General features: G+C 44.8%; 2 protein-coding genes across 3 annotated transcripts in view; one reads left to right on the top strand and one right to left on the bottom strand.

Moving 5' to 3' along the window:
• Nucleotides 1-5,237, bottom strand: part of LOC118557067 (pecanex-like protein 2) — a 109,840-nt gene extending 104,603 nt beyond the window's left edge. The window contains exons 1-4 of the mRNA XM_036126064.1: nucleotides 4,794-5,237; nucleotides 1,955-2,157; nucleotides 1,220-1,337; nucleotides 1,090-1,126 (exon numbers count right to left, since the gene is read on the bottom strand). Of these exons, the coding sequence (XP_035981957.1) occupies nucleotides 1,090-1,126; nucleotides 1,220-1,337; nucleotides 1,955-2,157; nucleotides 4,794-4,946 (511 nt within the window). The 5' untranslated portion in view covers nucleotides 4,947-5,237. The remainder of the gene's footprint in view (nucleotides 1-1,089; nucleotides 1,127-1,219; nucleotides 1,338-1,954; nucleotides 2,158-4,793) is intronic.
• A 1,480-nt stretch (nucleotides 5,238-6,717) lies between these two features.
• The window catches only part of map3k21 (mitogen-activated protein kinase kinase kinase 21), a 35,620-nt gene continuing 23,549 nt past the window's right edge, over nucleotides 6,718-18,788 (top strand). Inside the window, exon 1 of one of the 2 annotated variants that reach the window (XM_021317744.2) lies at nucleotides 6,718-8,712. In XM_021317744.2, coding sequence (XP_021173419.2) covers nucleotides 7,920-8,712 — 793 coding nt within the window. In that variant the 5' untranslated portion in view covers nucleotides 6,718-7,919. The remainder of the gene's footprint in view (nucleotides 8,713-18,788) is intronic. The other variant, XM_012865000.3, reaches the window with a different exon arrangement.

Below are 18,788 nucleotides of genomic sequence, written 5' to 3' on the forward strand. Positions count from 1 at the left end.
TGTACATAAAAAATGTTTTACTACAGAAACATGATCTTACACTGAAAGTTGAAGAAAAATCCACCCTTTATTTAGAAGGGGATAAAATGTATCAAACAGAATTACTAATGATGCAAATTTCCGTAGCGCCTACCATCACTTTAACATATGTCTGAAGCGTTTATTTATATATAGTTGGTTAGTGTCCTAACCAGTACCATGGTATGTTTTTTTATAGTACGGGAACTTGAATTTATCTTCTCAAAGTGGACAGTGCAGAGGATGATAAAGGAGGTGAAAAATGTATTCCCAAAGCTCACTGTCAGGAACCTGTGGCAAAGAGTGGCATGCTAGGGTCACCAAGTCTCCATAACAATCATTAGACGGTATCTAGATGCCAAGTGATTGTTTGACGGTGATGCCTTTTCTGTCCTGCCATCACAAACGAAGGAATTTGGAGTTTGCTAAACTCCCCTGTGACTTCAACTGGAACTCCATGCTTTGCTCAGATGGGATCAAGGTTAGGATTTCCAAGACAAAACTCTCCAGGTTGGTTTGGCGAGACCCAAAGTTTGAATGTGTGTAAAAGTTAAGATCTTAAGCCCGATGAAAGGTCTGTGATGCTGCGGCAAGACAAGTTTATTTACTTAGCACTTGCCGGTAACAAGACAAGAAAGCTGTTTCTCGTCCAAATGCCCTGGAAATCTTGTTAGCGAGGGTAGCACAGGGCACTTTTTGAAATGCCACGATATTTTAATCCCGTAAACTAAAGTAAACCATTATCACTGGGTCCTTCGGCCAGATAATGAGCCAAAACATGAGACCAAATCGACTTCAGTTGTAAAAATCAACCTTCTGTCATGGTCAAACTATTTCCTGAGACCTAAATCCTGCAGGTACCTGTGGAGGTCAGCTGAAGACAAGAGATTAAAGATCCTCCCTCTCTATTTCTACCTTCTTTTGTTCATTTTTAGTGTGAGATTATTCTAATCCAATCATAGATTCATTTATTTTAAGGTTTCCAGATAAATAAATGTTTACGCAAAATCTTTTTCTATTTCCCCTAAATCTCCGCTCAAGCGTTACAAATCAAAGAAAGATGGCCGTCACCTTCTGCAGATTTCCCCTCATCTGACTTTGAGCAGTCCTGTATAATGAAAAGGACAGAAACAGCTAATTAAAATGCATCCATGAAACATGTTTTTTTTTTGTGTTTTTGCGCCTGCGTAGCTCATCTTACCACCCCAATCAGTCCCGGGTCGGTTTCCGTCTGCTTCACCGTCACCTGGATCACCGGGCTGGGGCGTTTGCGGGCCAGCGTCGTCATGGCAACGTTGTCGGGGAGCGTGCTGCTCTTTCTGCCCGGGAAACGGGAAGAAGAGAGACAATGAGGACTCAGGTGGAAGTTCATAAATCACTGCTTCGCTTTTAGAGAAAATCAGGTGCTTTCTTTTCCGCCGCGGCCTCTCTCGTTTCAAACGCTGAAACAGAACCGTCTGTACAGAGGCTGAAGCATGAAAGCTGTTTGTGTTTCTTTTTTTTTTTCATCTAATCTGAATTCATCAGACTCGTACAGAGAAGAAGAGCTGATAGATTTGCTTTTATTAGGCTCTGCGCGCAGAGAGCACGTCTCAGCAGACAGGCTGACTGAAAATCACTAAAATTAGTTCGCGGTCGCCAAAGCTGCTCCGAGATTCTTGAGACGCAGCTGAGAGAGAGCGTATTCCACACTTAAGCACTCGATCATGAAGCTGATTTGATTTGAAAGATGGACAGGCCTGAGAAAGATAAACTGCAAAAGCTAAATGTATTGGAGAAACACGGTGACCAAAATGTATATTTAACGTTTTGGCCAAGATCTACCAATGACTTGCCAGGCAGGCCTGCAGCCTGAGGCACAAAGACGATGAGGAAGGCTGGACTACCAAATAGGAATCTGTATTTTTCTACTTCTGACGGATCCTTCGGCTTATACCTGAGGCTGGGAGGCTGGCACGAGTCCGAGGCGTTGCTCTTCTTCTCCTGGGCCTTGCTGAGGTCCGAGAGGCTGCTGCGGACCACCGCCTCACCCTCGTCGAACATCAGGTGCAGCCGGTAGTTGGCCAGCTTGATGAGGACGAAGAAGACGGTGATGGAGGTGCAGTAGATGCTCAGAGCCATGGTGGTGGGAGGCAGGGCCTGCAAGACAATGCAATGAGGTCAGGGAAGCACTAGATCTGAGGGTTAAAAAGGGCCATGAGGGTTAAAACGCGTCTGAATTGTGCTTTCCTTTAAAAGATACTGGCAGGAACAAAGCGGATGTCAGTGCAGTGGCATGAAAAAAATATGTGTACCTTCAATGCTTCATGGTATAACCACAAGCATCAGTGGGTTTTATCAGGAGTTCCTGGTTTCATGTAATAAACAGGAACACAGCAGCAAGGATGTGCATTGGCATTCAGACTCCTTCACTCCAATAAATGATATCCAACCAGCTGCTTTGAGACGCCAGCCAACTGTATGTGATTTAGTGTCAGTATAAAAGCAGCCGGTCTGTGAAGGCTTCGCAGCTTTGTTAGAGAACAGAAGTGAAAACACGGCACCAGGAAGACCAAAGAACACGCCAGACAGAGCAGGGGTAAATATCTGGAGAAGTTTAAAGCGGGGATGGGTTATAAAGCAGCATCCCAAGCTTTCAATAGTTGTAAGAGAGATGCTCAAGCCATCATCTGATGGTGCAGCTGATAACCTACCAAGGCATGGCTAAAGCGACTGGCCAGGCAAGGACAGCCTTGATCAGAGAAGCAGTCAAAGGGCCTACGGTTGCTCTGGAGGAGCTGCAGGGATTCATAGTTTAGGTGGGAGAATTTGGTGACAGGGCATCTATTAGTTTTACACTCCATGAATATGTCGTTTATGGAAGAGGGACAAGAAGCAAGCAGTTGGTGAAAGACAGGAGAGCTGCACAATATTTCAAATCTTAATCGTTATCACAGTTTCAGTATGAGCAAAACTGCAATAGCATGGGCCTGGAAGCAACATTTGGTTTGACATATTTTAGGGTTACTTAATTTGCTAATAACATATTTGACAGTTTGGATTCAACTGTACTTTGCACTATGCCCACATCTTATATACATGTACATCTAAAAAAAAAAGTGAATGTCCTAAAAAAAAATTCAATCTGTTTTGTCACTGGTTTCCGAAAGTAAAACTATTTATTTTTTTATTTAGATTCATTACAAATAGTGAAGTATTTCAATCATTTATTTTAAGTCGCTTTGATGATCATGACTCACAGGAATTGAAAACCAAGAAACAGTGCCTCTGAAAATGTCAACGTTATATAAGATCAGCGAAAAAGGCTGTTGTAAACAGAAATGTCAGGCTTCTGAAAAGTGTGACCATTTCTATGTACTTAATACTTGGCTGAGCCTCCTCTTGCATGGGCCAGGGCGAAAAAAAGGACTGCACTGTTTCTCAGTGGTCCAACATCATCTTGTCAGATGAAAAGAACAGATTATTAAGGAAAAGGAGAAATACAAGGCTCAACAAGGCAGATGACCTGAAGGCAGCTATCAAAGCAATCTGGGCTTCCATTCCACCTATGCAGCACCACCTCCTAATCGCCTCTATACCACAGCGCATTGATGTAGTAATTCATGTAAGACCCTTGTAGCCCACATGTAGGGTTTGCGTGTGTGTAGCGGGTCTTGATGCACCCACTCAAGCCTCAGTCCACTCCCCCCAAATTATTGGATGCATTTCTCTTGACAATCCTCTCAAGGCTGGAATTCTCCCTGTAGTTTGTGCATCTTTTCCTACCACACTTCTTCCTTCCACTCAATTTTCTGTTAATGTATGCTTGGACACAGAACTCTGTGACCAGCCAGCCTCTTTAGCAATAAGCCATTGTGACTTACACTGCTTGTGGAGGGTGTTGGTAACTTCACTTTCCGAAGTCAGTGACAATGAATATTGAACTTTTTCAAAATATTAGCCATATATTTTTTAGATGTACCTGTAGATCTAAGTGACCGAGAGTCTAAATGTCTAAAATAAAGGGATAAGAAGTCCTCTTTGTATTTTGCCACCAGCCAAAAACAGCTAAGGGGTATAGAGCATCACTTTCGCATGCCGCTGTACATATTCTTAATGACTGAGAAAGATAATAACCTAAAATTTTAAAAAAGCTTGGTGTGAAAGAATTGTCACCTTGTTTTCGCAACAACAAAAAAAAAACATACCCCCACCAAGCAATTTCTGATTCCAGTATAGCTTCCTTTTCTGGGTGCATAATTGGAGTTATGATCAGAGAAACCACGCTTCTAATTTTCAGGCCAGCAGCTGTATCTAGACTATATCAGCAACTCTTGGATAATAATAATAAAAAAAAAGACTGTAAAGAAGGGGTAAAAGTAAGAAAATGCCATTAGGGGGTCTTTAAAAAATATGCAGGAGCAACTGCGCTGTGTCATTATAAAACTATGGGGAAAACAGTCACGCAGCATTGGCAGTAAATTAACAGATGGAGCCTGTGTAGCGCTCATCATCATCATCAGCACCGTTTCTCCACCGCTGTCACATCCTGGAGCAACCATTCGTTACAGGCAGGGGAAAACAGGGCGACAATGCCCCTTTTTTTCCCCCCTCCACCCGATGCTCGCATCTCCGGGCGCTGCAGCAGCATCATGATGCTGCCACATACCTGCAGGTCTGGTGCTTGTTTATCCAACGCGGAGCACACAGGCGCAGGAACACACTGTTACATACACGCACCTCGCAGCCACCTTCGCGGCCTTGGACGCCACGATCCCTCCTCGATGAAAACTCACCAGATGCAGGGACAAGGGGAGCATCAGGAGAAATATCCACAGATATAGGTGGCAGGAGTTGTTGAATTTGTTCTGGTCCGGGTCGTGGTACCAGCCGCCGGTCAGAGATGCCCACACTCCCTGGCGCAGGGTCTGCACAACGTGGGAGCCCATGTCTCCTCTCCTCCCCGCTCAGCTCTGGACGGAGGATGATGGGGGTGATGATGCTGCAAGGCTACAATGAAATGTTCTCCTCTAACGTGCGCTGCTGTCACTGCGCCTCCATGTTGGAGCGACGCAGCAGTGCTCCGGAGCCGTCTCTCTCATCCTCGGCCTCTCTTGACGGGGTCCTCTTGCTTGTCTCTTCCCATCCCAGCCCGTGTTCGTGCGCTGCTGCTTCCGCCGATCTCATCTTGACCTGTTCGGCTGTCCCCTTCCTCCCTCTCCTCCGCTCCTACAGATGCGTAGCACTTGCAGCCCCCTCCCTTCTTACCACTCCTCCTCCCCCTCTGCCTTTTCTATTATGAGTCCCACCTTCACTGCTCAGGATGCGATCCTATATGGCAGGACGTTGTAGCATAGAATCAAACCCCCATTACGATCCATCATGTTACATCCTCCCTGTCCAGGGTGTGACCCATCTCTCGCATCTCACTGGAGACAGGCCCCAGCCTCTGCCGTAACTAATCTGGATTTATACTAAACGAAGATATCAAAAGGGTTATTTAACATGAGGTAAGCTATTAACTGCTTATGACATTTCAACAAAACCTCACTTCAAAACTCCTGAATTATCTCTTTAACTTCTGTCTTCTTTTTTTTTTTGCTGCAAAATACTTGCAAACCTTACTGATGCAACTGATTAATTGCATAGACCTTTTGCTTGTTAACGTTAAGACTAGAATTAGTAATTACTCCAAAATTACATTAATAAAAGGGTCCCTCTTTTTATCATATAGAGCAAGAAAATCACATCAGCAACTAATTTAATTAGTTCAAGAAAGATTTTGTGACCACAACGGCCTTTCTGCATCAGTAGAAACTGGCGCAGAAAGCTGTGCTACATGATGTGGTTGTTCTATATTTCAAAAATAACCCACATAGTTTCCTATCCAAGAAAACCCAGCAGATTGCATCAAGTCTTGACAAGCAGCCTTCACTCCTCCTGAAAGAGCGTAGAGCCGTAGTACATTGTCCATGGCTTTGCAGCAATCCCTCATACTGAGCAGGCACTGCAAAGGTACAGTAAGTTTATCTCAAATAGCCGTAGACACTGTCATTGAGATCTGGGAGGGCTTCAATAAATACGCAGACTGACTATTGACTGCTTTAAAGTAAAAATTTAAAAAGTAGTCTTAAAAGGTGACTTTGTTGTCAAAACGTCACACCCCTTTTCTGCAACCACAGCAATAAAACAAACGTAAATTAAAGTAGCTTCAAATATTTTCAGTGTAAGAAAATACAGTTTTCTGTGAGAAAAGAGAAAATAGGAGATAAAAAAAGTTGCAATTAAATTTTCAACACCTATGTTGCAAACATGGCACCACACATTGCTTGTGACGCCATCTTTATATTTTTAGATACTTTATCAAATTGAATATTGATGAATAAAGAAGCTATATTTCTTGTTGCAAGCTTAAGTTTAGGTGGAAAGATGTGAATATGATTTTTATGGAATTTGCACAACTCAAATAGGGGGGGGGGGGGGGCTTAATGTCTGAAGATGAGTTCAGGAGCTTGCTTTGTTGTTATGTGCTAAAAGGGCTTGCCACATTCTCACACTCAAGCGGTTTTATGGGGGAATATCAGGCGTTCAATCAAGCCACACCGTGCATACCATTCCAAGCAAGCATGCTTTGATATGTATGGCTTTCTATACAGTAGTTGAGATTGATAGCCCTGTAATATATTGTATAATAATACATGTAATGTGTATGTAATTCACATGGACAGTAGTTTCCCAGCCATGGCTGTATGTCATTATTGTCAGTGGTGCATGCGTCTGCGTACGTGGTGGTGGTGGGTGGGGGGTTGGTTTCGGGCTTTTATAGTTCACTATTGCAATAATTTCCATGAAAGCGCGCTCTCCACAGACATTCCTCCACTGGCTCCTCCTTCCTTCCATTCCGAGTGCTGCGCTCGTCACGTGTCACGCAGCCCACCAATCAGCGTGCAGCAGAGCTGGCCCGGAGCGCAGCAGGCAGCCGCAGCGTCCTCAGACTCCAGGGCAGCCAGCCACAGCTCCACCGACTCCGCCGAGCGACCGCAGCGGCGGCGGTGGGAGGGATTGTTTTGGTTAAAGTTTAGGGCTTGTTGCTTCACGTTTCAGACCTGCGGTCTCATAAGTTTTTTTGTTTAAGATGTTTTGTGGCCTTTTTCGTTTGTTGCCCGGCTTTCCCCACCTACTCGGAGGAGAGACTCTGCGTGAAGCGGTCTTAAAAGCGGAGCAACTTTTCCCCGGCCAGCCAACGGGGCTGACCTATGCTAAGCTAACCCGCTAGCCAAGAAGTCTGGAATGCAGTCGGGGAGTTTGTGTTTACAGTCCACAAACCAGCAGGCAGACTTCACATTTAGCGACTCCGCTGCTACCAGCTGCCTGCCTGCCTGCGCGTCTGAACGGGACTCCAGCCCCGGGCAGGGTCTGCTTTTTCTATCGGGTCGGGCGGCGCAGGTGCACCTCCTGCGGCACCTGCGCGGACTCGGTAACTTCGCTCCGTCGGTACACGGCTAACTTCGGTCCGTTCCCCGGGACATCGGGATATCAGTCGGCCGCTTCTAGGAACCACTTTAGCGGGTAATGGTTAACTTTGAGTCGCTCCTAATGGTCAGCCCGTGAAGCGGCGGGGTTCGCTGAGCCGTGTTTCGGCTAATCTTAGCGAGCAGCCTCGCTAGGTTGCTCGTTGACCCTCATACTTTTACCGGAGTGGCGACGTGGAGACTCGCTGGTAGACGCGCTCTCTCCCCCCTCCAGCAGGACTTTGGACACGGTCTGACGGCGCTGGGTGCTGCGGGGAGGCTTCCCCTCTTTTCTCTTCGCTAATGTGACAGTATGAGTGTTTTAAAAAGTTACATTTTACCCCTTTAAAGTTTTTTTTTTTTTAGCTCAATAAGCTCTGCACCCTATGGTGCCGCTACGGCCACCGAGAAATGGATGTTTCGCAGGCCGCTTTCCCAAGCGGTGAAGGGCGGCCGGGAGGCGGTGGGACCGGGGAACATGCCTGGACAGAGTGCCCGGCCGTCCGGTCGTGGGCTCACTCTGCCCCGCTGTGTCCCACTCGGTCCCTGTGGACCGCCGCGTACGACTACGAGGCGAGCGGCGAGGACGAGCTCAGCCTCCGGAGGGGGGACGTGGTGGAGGTCCTGTCCAAGGACGCCGCCATCTCCGGGGACGAGGGGTGGTGGACGGGCAAGCTGAACCACCGCGTCGGGATCTTCCCTTCCAACTATGTCACGTACCAGCCCGCCATCTACCGCCTCCCCGCGGCCAGCGGGTCGGCGGGGGCGTCGGAGCGAGTCCCCAGCTCGCCCACGCGGATCCCCTTCAGCGAGCTGGTGCTGGAGGAGATCATCGGCGTGGGCGGCTTTGGCAAAGTCTACCGGGGGACGTGGAAAGACCAGGAGGTGGCGGTGAAGGCGGCCCGGCAAGACCCGGACGAGGACATCACGGCCACCGCTGCCAGCGTGCAGCAGGAGGCCAAGCTGTTCTCCATGCTGCAGCATCCCAACATCATCAAGCTGGAGGGGGTGTGCCTGGAGGAGCCCAACCTGTGCCTGGTGATGGAGTACGCCCGAGGCGGGACGCTGAACCGGGCGCTGACTGGACGGCGCATCCCTCCGCACATCCTGGTCAACTGGGCCGTGCAGATCGCACGCGGGATGCACTATCTGCACGAGGAGGCCGTGGTGCCCATCATCCACCGCGACCTGAAGTCCAGTAACAGTGAGTAGAGAGTGGAGTGTGTGTGTGTGCTGCAGACAGAAAACCCACGCGTGGTCGTTTCTTCTTCTTGTGTGCTGCTGTGTGTGTATAGTGACCTGCAGAAGTATTCCAGCCCAATGGATGGTTCCACCTTTGACAAGTTTCAGCATAAACCTGCTTTGCACGATAGGATTTTATTTATAAGAGCAGAACAGCGTAGAGCAGGGGTGTCAAACTCATTTTGGTTTAGGGGCCGCATACAGCTTAATCTGATCTCAAGAGGGCCACATGAGTAAACTCATTGCAAGATTAAATAGAACTAATAAAAGTGAACTTGTTGTTGATTTTTATATTAAATGAATTTCACTTCTACACAATATATTATGAATAACCTCAGCATTTTTAAGAAAGGTATGTGCAATTTCAACAATACTTTTACTCAGTTAAACATTTACTTGGGCATTAAGCATAAGAACTGATCACAGTGATTTTACAATGTTGAAAAACATTTATTTAAATTTTTTGGAACTTAAAAACACTGTCCTGCATGGCAAAATACATCAAACAGATAAAAATTAAGAAATGATTTAAATTTTTCCACACCTGAAGCTTAATCTGCTAATTAAAACACAGCGCCCCTCGTGGACAATATAGGAACTGCATATTTTCAATTAAACGAAGTACATGTTTTTTTCAATAATTGTTTTATCATTCTCTTCCTTTTATTTCCTCTTTCTTTCATATTTTCTTTTTTCTTCTTGTTCTTCCTTTCCTCTCCTACCTTCCCATTGTAGTGTCCATATCATTTGAGATATCCCCCGCATGAATCATAATAAAACTATTCACATTCATAAATCAAGCGGAGCACTATGGCAAAAGCAGTACTGCTCCACTTGTGAAAGTCAAATCTGATGAGCTCGTTTTGGCATTAAGACAACAATTCTTTTTTATTTTTATTTTTTTATAATGATAATGCATTTAGCCACCGGGCCGGACTAAATTGTTCGGCAGGCCGGATTCGGCCCGCGGGCCGTATGTTTGACACCCCTGGCGTAGAGCCTGACTGTGAAGTGGGAGGAAAAGAATGCTCAGATTTCTAATTTAAAACATGAAGCATCCTTTCACAGCAATGCATTCATCCCCACTCACTCCAAGCCCTCAGAATAAAACCCAGAACAATCAATTGTTTTCACAAGTCGCCTAATCAATAACACCTCCGATCAGTTCTTGCCCTCGTTGTGTACCCATGCATGCATTACACTTCTTTCTGTTTTTACTCTGTTTCCATTTATTTTGATATGGATTGCTATTTTTGGGGTTTGAGCTGTTACTTTTGAAGCATCGTTCTCTTTGGTGCAAAGTACAGTGAGGCTGGTACAACAGCCTGCAGCACACCGTTTCATGCCTGAAAAAGTTGAGTACGGTTAGACCAAAACTGTAAAAGATCAAAATGAGCACACTATTTTTCAGACTGTAAGGCACACTTAAAACCCTTCAATGTTCTCAAAAATTGATGGTGGGTGCACCTTATATATGATTACCGTTGTGCTTCCTGATCGATTTTATGTGGTACAATGTGCTGAAAAATTTGTCAAAATGTGTACGTACGACGTTAGCAACAAAGCCGCTCAGTGGATATATTTGGAGCATAAAGGTCCATTCATACCCTACGTATGGCCTACACGTCCGTATTTCTGTCCGTACGTTCTATCCATTGACTCCTTCATACCTCCGTCCGTTGAGGTGCGTAATAACCAATATTTCCTCTAGGTGGCAGTGCTGGGAGCCAATAATTCGTCATTGATTAAACATGGCGACGGTCCAAGACGTGATTTTGTTGTATTTGCTCCGTAAGTAAACTTTTTGTTTGTCCCTGTGCCCCGGACACGATACATCATATGTGTGGGTAGTTGCGGACAAGCTCCGCAAGTCGTTCCTCGAATCCCACCATTGTTTAAAGCCCAGACTAATAACCTTCTTCGTGATTTTGTTAACATTTTGTACTACAAACTCAATAGCGCCCCCACCGTTTCCGGTAGTATTGCTCTGTATTGATCCGTAATCGTAAGCTCCCAATTTTCGTGTCAAAATACGGACGAAATCGATGGTTAGAACGTATGAAACACTCCACACGTATCAGTCTTTTACGTGAGGTATGAATGGGCCTTAACGGTACACTGTGTCACTACCTGATCGGACCCCTGAGCTGTCTACAGGACTGCCTGACTGTAATGTCTAAACTAGAAGTGCATTTATGTAAGGCAGCCTGTGCCCAGAGTACGCGCTAGCAACAGTAAACCTAGTAAGTTAATTCAATATAAAAGTTAGGTTTATTTTGGCCTTATGTTAGAAACAGGACAGTGTAGTCCAGCTACTCTGTTCTCCCTACAGAGACGGATAGCTCTCCCTATCAGGAGAGAGCTGTGTATGCGGAGGGGCTGAAATTACACACTTAGGAAGAATATTTAATGCGCCTTTATATTTGGACAAAGACACACATAGACGTGTTAATTCACAGTGCGCCTTATGGTCCGAAAAATACGGTAATGGGCAGGCATTAATGCAACTGTTTTGTTTAGGCTTCAAACAGTTGCATTAATGCCTGCCCATACATTTTTTTGAGGTGGCCGTTCATACTACTATTAAATTCGACCGCAATCAGACTTCTGTCTGAACGGTTCAAGACCGCAAAACAACCCGCATGCGCGGACAAAAGTAGGAGATGTCATACAGCAACATACTGTGTATAGAAGAAATAGTGAATGTAAATTGTTTCTAGAAGGTATGGGGTTCCATTTGTGCCAAAAATAAGTTCATGTGTCTGTGTAAGGTGTGTATCTAACGTGCTTATGTATGTACAACCTGTCGTTCCCCTCTGCCGTCTCCCTATACTGTTACAGCCTGTCATCCTCTCCGTTTTCTGGCCATGTTGTCATGCGACATTGTCATGCACTGCTTTTACACTGTTGGGTGCTTTTGTCTACTGCCACCTAGCTGTGCGGTCACCTGATGTCATCTGGTTCCATTTGCCAGTGTCTGCTTTCGCTCCTCATACAGAATGGTTGGCTGTTTCATCTTTAATTTATAATCTATAATGCCACAACAGTAACAGCTTCCTTTAAATCTGACTGTTGACTCCAATTAGCTCAGGCATATGCCTTGGTTCCTCACTTACTGGTCACTGTGGTCGTGGTAAAACTATGTACACACTACTTCTGGTTCACCGGAAGTATTTCAAAATAAGAGTCCTTGACACAAACGCCTCCTTTTGCAGCAAGGTTGAGCTTCAATGCCATTAAAATGTGCACCAGCAAACATGTATTTTTTGAATTTCTCATCTGTTGATATTTACAATCCCAATCGGGGATGGCACTTAATCATACAGTGGAAAGAAAAGATTATAATTTCAAGCACGCACATTTTGAAATACCGCCGGTGAACCGCATGTCACGTGACAACACGGCCAGGTAACGGGGAGAACGACAGCAAAATGAAATGACATGACAACAGGAGACAATGACAGGTTCATCAACATAACATGAGGACAAAGTGAACAACTCATGATATGCACGTGATATCTCACATAGACACAATACGTATGGACACAACATATGCATCTCACATATACACTTAAACCCACTACATGTACAGCTTCCATTACATAAGCATGTTAAATACACACCTTACATTGACATATGAACACGTCACAAGACACGTGACCTTATTTTTGGCCCAAATGGAACCCCATACCGTTGAGTAACGGGAGCCGACAATATTACGACCACATCATAGCAAAATTAAGTAAAGTAAGAGGATAGCAGCACAGCTATTAACAGCGGTCTTTTATGGATAGCTAACGGGTACTGCTGTGTGTGGATGTGTAGTGAGAGCAGAGAGAGCGACGGATAAGATGCGACATGACCGTTCAAACTGCGGACGCTTTAAAAAATATCCAATACCAATCCGAATTAGTGCCACATGTGGAAGTGGCACAAATCGGATTTTTAGGGGGGGTGAAAAGATTTGGCCGTTGACATTGCCGTGAAAAAGAGTGGATTTGGGTCGCGGGGATCCACAGCTCAGGTGGGACATTTAGTCAGCATGAAAACTACTAGTGATGCGTGTCACAAACCTGGCCTTCAATGGAAGAGTGATGAGGCGGAAGCTGTTGTCCAGTTCGCTCCGTACTTGACACAGGAAACGCGTGGAAGAAGACGCTCTGGTCAGGTTAAGCCAACATTGAACTTTTTGGCCTGCATGCAATCTGTGCTGGCAGGATAACAATAACAAGTGTCACTATAAACATGCCCTCTCCGCTTGGCCATACACGGTGGTGGCACCGCTGTGCTGTGGGGACGTTTTCCTTCAGAAGGAGCAGACGCGAAGGATGGCGAGAAATCTCAGTTTCTAAATGCCTAAAGCCAGTGGAGACCTGCCAGAAGATTTGCAGCTGCAAAGTACCGACCCAGAGGCTTGAATAGATACGCACACCACACTTTTTAGACGTTTTATTTGTTAGAAAAATTCAGGCTTTCTTCCCTTCTTTCCGCTTCATTTCAGGCACATTTCAGCGGAACAGGCCGTCAAAATAACAGTGAAATTAGTCCGTCGCTAGGCTAACAGCACGACGCGGCTGTTTGAGAGCAACGTAGAAAGGTCAGTAAAGCTCTTGACCGTGCACCGGCGCAGTTATAAACCTCCCGGACAACACGAGCTAACGCTAGCTGTTATTAGTTTGACCGAGACGCACTATGCAACATCAAAACGTACTGAAGGAGAAAAACAACACAGCACCAGAAAGAAACTAAATCCCGCTGAGGACCCTGGGTTGTAACATCAGTGGGTGCAAAGGTTTCAGGGGTCCAAGTACTCTTGCAAGGCATTGTAATTAATGAAACCGGGCAGTGGGAAATGTTTAAAAACATCTCAAGCTCTCTGCTCATTAGTACAGAATTCCCAGCCACTGCTATACCAGCGGTAATTGAAGGTGCTGCAGCCCCATAATCCACATGTTTCCCCACAGTCCTTGCACCGTCCAGGGCTTTTTTTTCCTTTGCATGGGTTCAAAATGCAATGAAGTGGTGGTGGTTTGGGGGGGGGGGGGAGCCATCGAGAGGATGTGAAATAAGGTGAAGAGTTTGCCCAGCTGGGCCACTTTCCTTGCTCTCTAGACCCCTTATGCTTTAAAACACACAGATAAACTTTCCCAGCCCCCTCTCAACCTCGGGCCGAAAGGTTGTTAAAGTAAAGTCCGTGATTTACCAAGCACATGTGCTCCACAGCCACAGACAGTAAAAGATGCAGAAGGAATGTGCTTAATAACAGAATAACTATTTAAGGCGAGCTAAGCCGGTGATTAAGCGAGGAGGAACAGGCTGGATACTGTGCGACTTTCCCTACCACAACAGGCTCATGTAGCTGATTTTGGTTCACAGAGCAGCAGGCCTACTGTTCCAGTTCTGGTAATTGACAAGAGGCCAGCAAACTTTAGTTTCCCAGGACTGAATAATGAATGGAAAGGACTGGAAGTGGAAAAAAAAGGGGGTTTGAGTCGCATACCCAGAGAACACAGGCCACAGGCTTCAGCTCAGGTGTGTTTATGGGTGTAATGTGACTCCAAACGCCATTTCTCTCTCCTTTTGTGGTCGGAGAATCCCATCAGCCTGGGGCCATGTGGGGAGCAGCTCCGGCGGACCCATGTCTGTTTATCTCCAGCTGTGAAAGTCGCTGTGTGAATGTCGGGACAAAACCTGTGAAATGCACACATACCAGACTATCCGAGCGCTCTGGGTTAAGACTTTCTAGCAGGATTTGAAAGAGATCGTGTTGCACTAATGTGGAGGATCCTGTGACTAACGAGGTTGTTTGTGCGGTCTGCTACATAGTGCAAGTATGACAAAAAAAAATGCTTCGCTACACTAGAAAATTGTAGATGTATTAGAAGTTCATGACATGCAGCAAATTAAGAGAAATACAGTTTAATTGTAGGAATAAAACTGATTGTTAATGTATAATATCACAAGGCTTTATCGATGCACAGATTGGAAATAATGTGGCCAATTTAAAAACCAATTGAGCTCTGACAAATATTTACTTTGTATGTTGTTTGTATTAAATAAGTTTAAAAAAAAAATTTAAACAGCCAAAAAATTAGAAAACTGTCTCTCTCTGCGTTACTAAAAATGTGCAAAGACGATAAAATCTTCTATGTTATGGAAAAAAGTTTTTATAAATAAAACCATCTCCAGTACTATGTTCCAGGTAAGCTCTGTCCAGTTTATTACATGGGAGGAAAAAGCTCAGATTTGTTGGTATGTGTTAGATTGTTAAGTAATTAATTTGCTTATTTTCTTATTTTCTCTTTCTGACATGATCGCCAACTAATTGTTTATAAAAGGCAACAAATCCTGTGTGGGAGAGACAGATGAGTCGGTGTTACAAAGCTCTGCAGCCAAAATTTCTCTTGCATCAGCAAGGTGATAATCAAGCTGACAATTTTAATTGTCTTTTAGCATCTTATCTGTATGATTAGAGGGAGTTTTAGTATTTCTAAGCATAGTTCCCTGCTGAGCCAGTAGATCTGGACTTTAACATTGAGATTTCAAGAAGGTTGCCAAAGCCAGCATGTTTCATAGAAAACAGTGGGGTTCTCACCTGCGCGGAAAGTTGTCAAAGTTAAACTAAAATGAGACTTTTACACTCGTTTTTAATGAGCGCGACAACACGGATGTTTGTGAGCGACATAGAAAAGTCAGTAAAGCTCTTGAACGTGCATCAGTGCAGCTATAAACCTACTGAACAATGTGTGCAGCAGCCCGAATAAACAGCCCATATTCTTGCTTCGGTAAATCACTCATTTCCTCATACTGAAAATTGCTAAATTTGAGTTGTCTTCACTTATTAAAACAACTTCCCCACTAATGAATGTTGGTTTAAAAAAGCAGCACTGTTTCAATATAACAATTCTTAAAAAAATAAAACACTGTCACTCATGGAAGACACAAGCAGGCATTAAAAATGTTGTAAACCACTGCGTCTCTACTGCTGCATGTGTACGCCAGCCGTAGGCGCCCAATGCTGCCCCCTAGAGTCTTGGAGAATATTGTCTACAGCTGGAAAAAGCCGAACGGAGTATAAATGCTGAAAAAAGTCGGCTTTGTTCAGCGCATCTCGTGTCCGCGTGGAACGTACGCACGTCCAGCATAAGCCAAGCTTTAGTGTCTCTAGTATCCAGCGTTGCCTTGACCAAAGGCCATACATGTCGAAATCCAGAAATTGTATCAGTTTAGATTAAGATTTGTTCTTTAAACATGAACCAGGTGGTGCAAAAGGATTTAGCTGTTGTGTGGACTCTCTGCAGCTAATCGGATGTGTGCTTGACACACACACACAAACACACTCTTCCCCAAACGGGTGCGAGTGCTGCAAACACAAGACCCCGTGTTTGTCCTGCCACATCCCTGCGAACAAACCGAAGCTCCAACAGAGAGAGCTGCATATAGAAATCACTGAAAATCTTTCCCTAGAGGCTTCATGCCAGACCCTGGGAGGAGAAAACAAGCATAAATATTTTCACCTGAAGCATTTAGGATTCAGTTGTCCCCACACAGTTTGACATAGACTGTCAACGTGGAGTCCTGCACGTAGAAGCTAGGTTTGAGGGTCAGAAGCCTGGAGATGTGTAGTCCAGATTGAGTGGTGCCTAAATGAGAGCTGCCTGTGTGTGTTTGGTCAGGAGCAGGACAGTTGGTTCACAAAAGCCTCTTTCTGACACTCAAAGGGCTCCCTGCAGTGTGTTGAGTTGTTTTCCCAGTAAAAAAACACAAAAACAAAACCCAGAACGACGGCGCTCAGAGAGGTTGTTGCATCTGCTGCTGTGGGCCTGTCTGTTTGTTTTGGCTTTAAATAACTAAAAGGATAATAGAAAAGAGATTAATCTCCACGGGGGGGTCGACTGAGTCTAATCACTGCAATAAGGGTTCAACAGTTGCTCCAGTCGTGCCGCTCTGTCTGCTTTCTGCTGACATTATAAACGTGGATCTAGACCAGGGTTTTGAAGGCTACAGTAAACGAACAAAACTTAAAAAAGAAAAAAAAAGAAACTTTGCTCTTCCTCCTCCTCCTCCTCCTCGGTCGCGCACACACGCTCCACGCAGCCGAACGCGCTCGCATTTGATCAGTGCCTGGACTGTAAAGTAATATGTTGGAAGTCAGCGAGATTTGTCCCAATCTCTTTTGTGTTTTTCAACCTAATCTGTAAAATCCCGGCCCGCGGGGAGGAATGTTGCTAATGAGGGATAAAAGCTTAACATACGTTTACACAATGGACCGGTCAAGCAGCGGTTGCTAGGCTACTTTGGCCAGAAGAATGGCTCGGACTCGGAGGGTCTCAAAGCCCTCGTTCTGTTTTGTCCCGTTCATATTTAATCTCCCAGAGAGGAGCGCCACTCTTTTATTGCCCCCAAACTGAGGGGGTTTCCCCTCTTGCTTGTGTTGCTCTCCTTGCTCTGTTCGGCCCGGCTTAATATTTCTCCTGTCTAGCGAGGGCAGAGATGCTTCTGTTTTTTTTTTTTTTTTTCAGAGCTTATTAACACCGCTCTGCTAATGTTGACTAAAACTTGTAACTGTGGCTCATCTGAAAACATTTTTACTCCATTAATGGAGTTTACGGCTCAATGCGATGCTATTGGTAAGATATGCCCCTTAAATGCTGTAATGCACATTTTGAAATCTCTTGAATGCACGCAGGTGGCGAGATGATGCTGATTTGCAGAATCTGCAGATAGATGTTCAAGGATGTGTTGTTTTTAGTCTCTTTTTTTTTTTTTTTTTACTTTGACTTAATGGTCTATGCTAAATCCTTTTTATCCACTCCACAGCTTTTATTGTGGGTTTCTTTGATTTGGGGTGTGCAGACTGGACAAAGCAGCATGTGGGGCAAACGGCAGAGTGAAACTTGGTTCTGAGCCAGCACACACAGCCCATATTAACGCCGCAGTCTTGCATCTTGGTTTGAGTGGCAGTATGCCTGGAATGCGGGCTTGAATGCCACTGAAACTGCTGGCGGTTCCGCTTGGAGCGCGTGCAACCGCACACACCCGTCAATCCCAAGCCATTGTTGGGCTTTAATGGCGTTGTTCCGGTACCGCTCTTCCTCTCCCCGCTTCTCTCTGAGCGCGCCGACCTGTCCGCAGAACCGTGAACACACCGCGAACGCCTCGGCTCGCCAACCACTTCCATTGTTTTTGTTGACGTGGCTGGTGTAGAAAAGTCGTGAGCCGCCACTGACAGGCCCTGTTTGGGTCTTAGAGGCTAAAGTCACCAGAATGTGCGCTCAGTTGTTTTTTGTTTTTTTTGGATGAAAAGTAGGGCTGAACGATTTTGGAAAATAATCTAATTGCAATTTTTTATCTTAATATTGCGATTTAATGCTGTTCTCAGAATATTATTCAAGAGAACAGCTTTTAATTGATTGGGACATCAATCCTTGTTGAACATAAAGTGCAACCAACAAGCAAGTCTATGTATTAAACTGATTGACCAGAACTTAATGCTATGTATGATTATATAAACTCTAAAACAAGTACATTTAGATTATCTCACTGCTGCAACCCTTCTCCCTTCCATGTGAAGGCAAACCCACTTGAAACATTTTACCGACACCTAAAGGACGCGTCTGATTCCCTAGTTGTTAGATAGCCAAAAATTGCAGACATCTGCGATTTGGAAATTGCGTTTTTTAAAATCGCGATTATATTGAAAATGCGATTAATTGTTCAGCCCTAATGAAAAGCATACATTTAGGTCAAATTAAATATAGTAATGAGAAAAAAAAAACGGTTTCCAACCTGTCACTCTTTCTAGTACTAAGTTTAATTGTCTGATGAGTTTATTTGTAAAAAGTCATTCTGACTGCGGGCAGGTAAAAATATTAGTTACTGGATATCTGTCTGAAAAATGGTCAGATCTTATGTCTTTGTATGGTTTTGCCCTTTTTCCTGTAAAAAAAATACAGAAGTTTCTGTCAAAACTAAACTCTACTTAAACTCTGCTTTCTGCCTTTGCTCCTGTAGAAACCACAAAGCCAGGTAGTTTCC

This window comes from Fundulus heteroclitus, chromosome 22 (assembly GCF_011125445.2).
Source record: "Fundulus heteroclitus isolate FHET01 chromosome 22, MU-UCD_Fhet_4.1, whole genome shotgun sequence".
Taxonomy (NCBI): Eukaryota; Metazoa; Chordata; class Actinopteri; order Cyprinodontiformes; family Fundulidae; genus Fundulus; species Fundulus heteroclitus.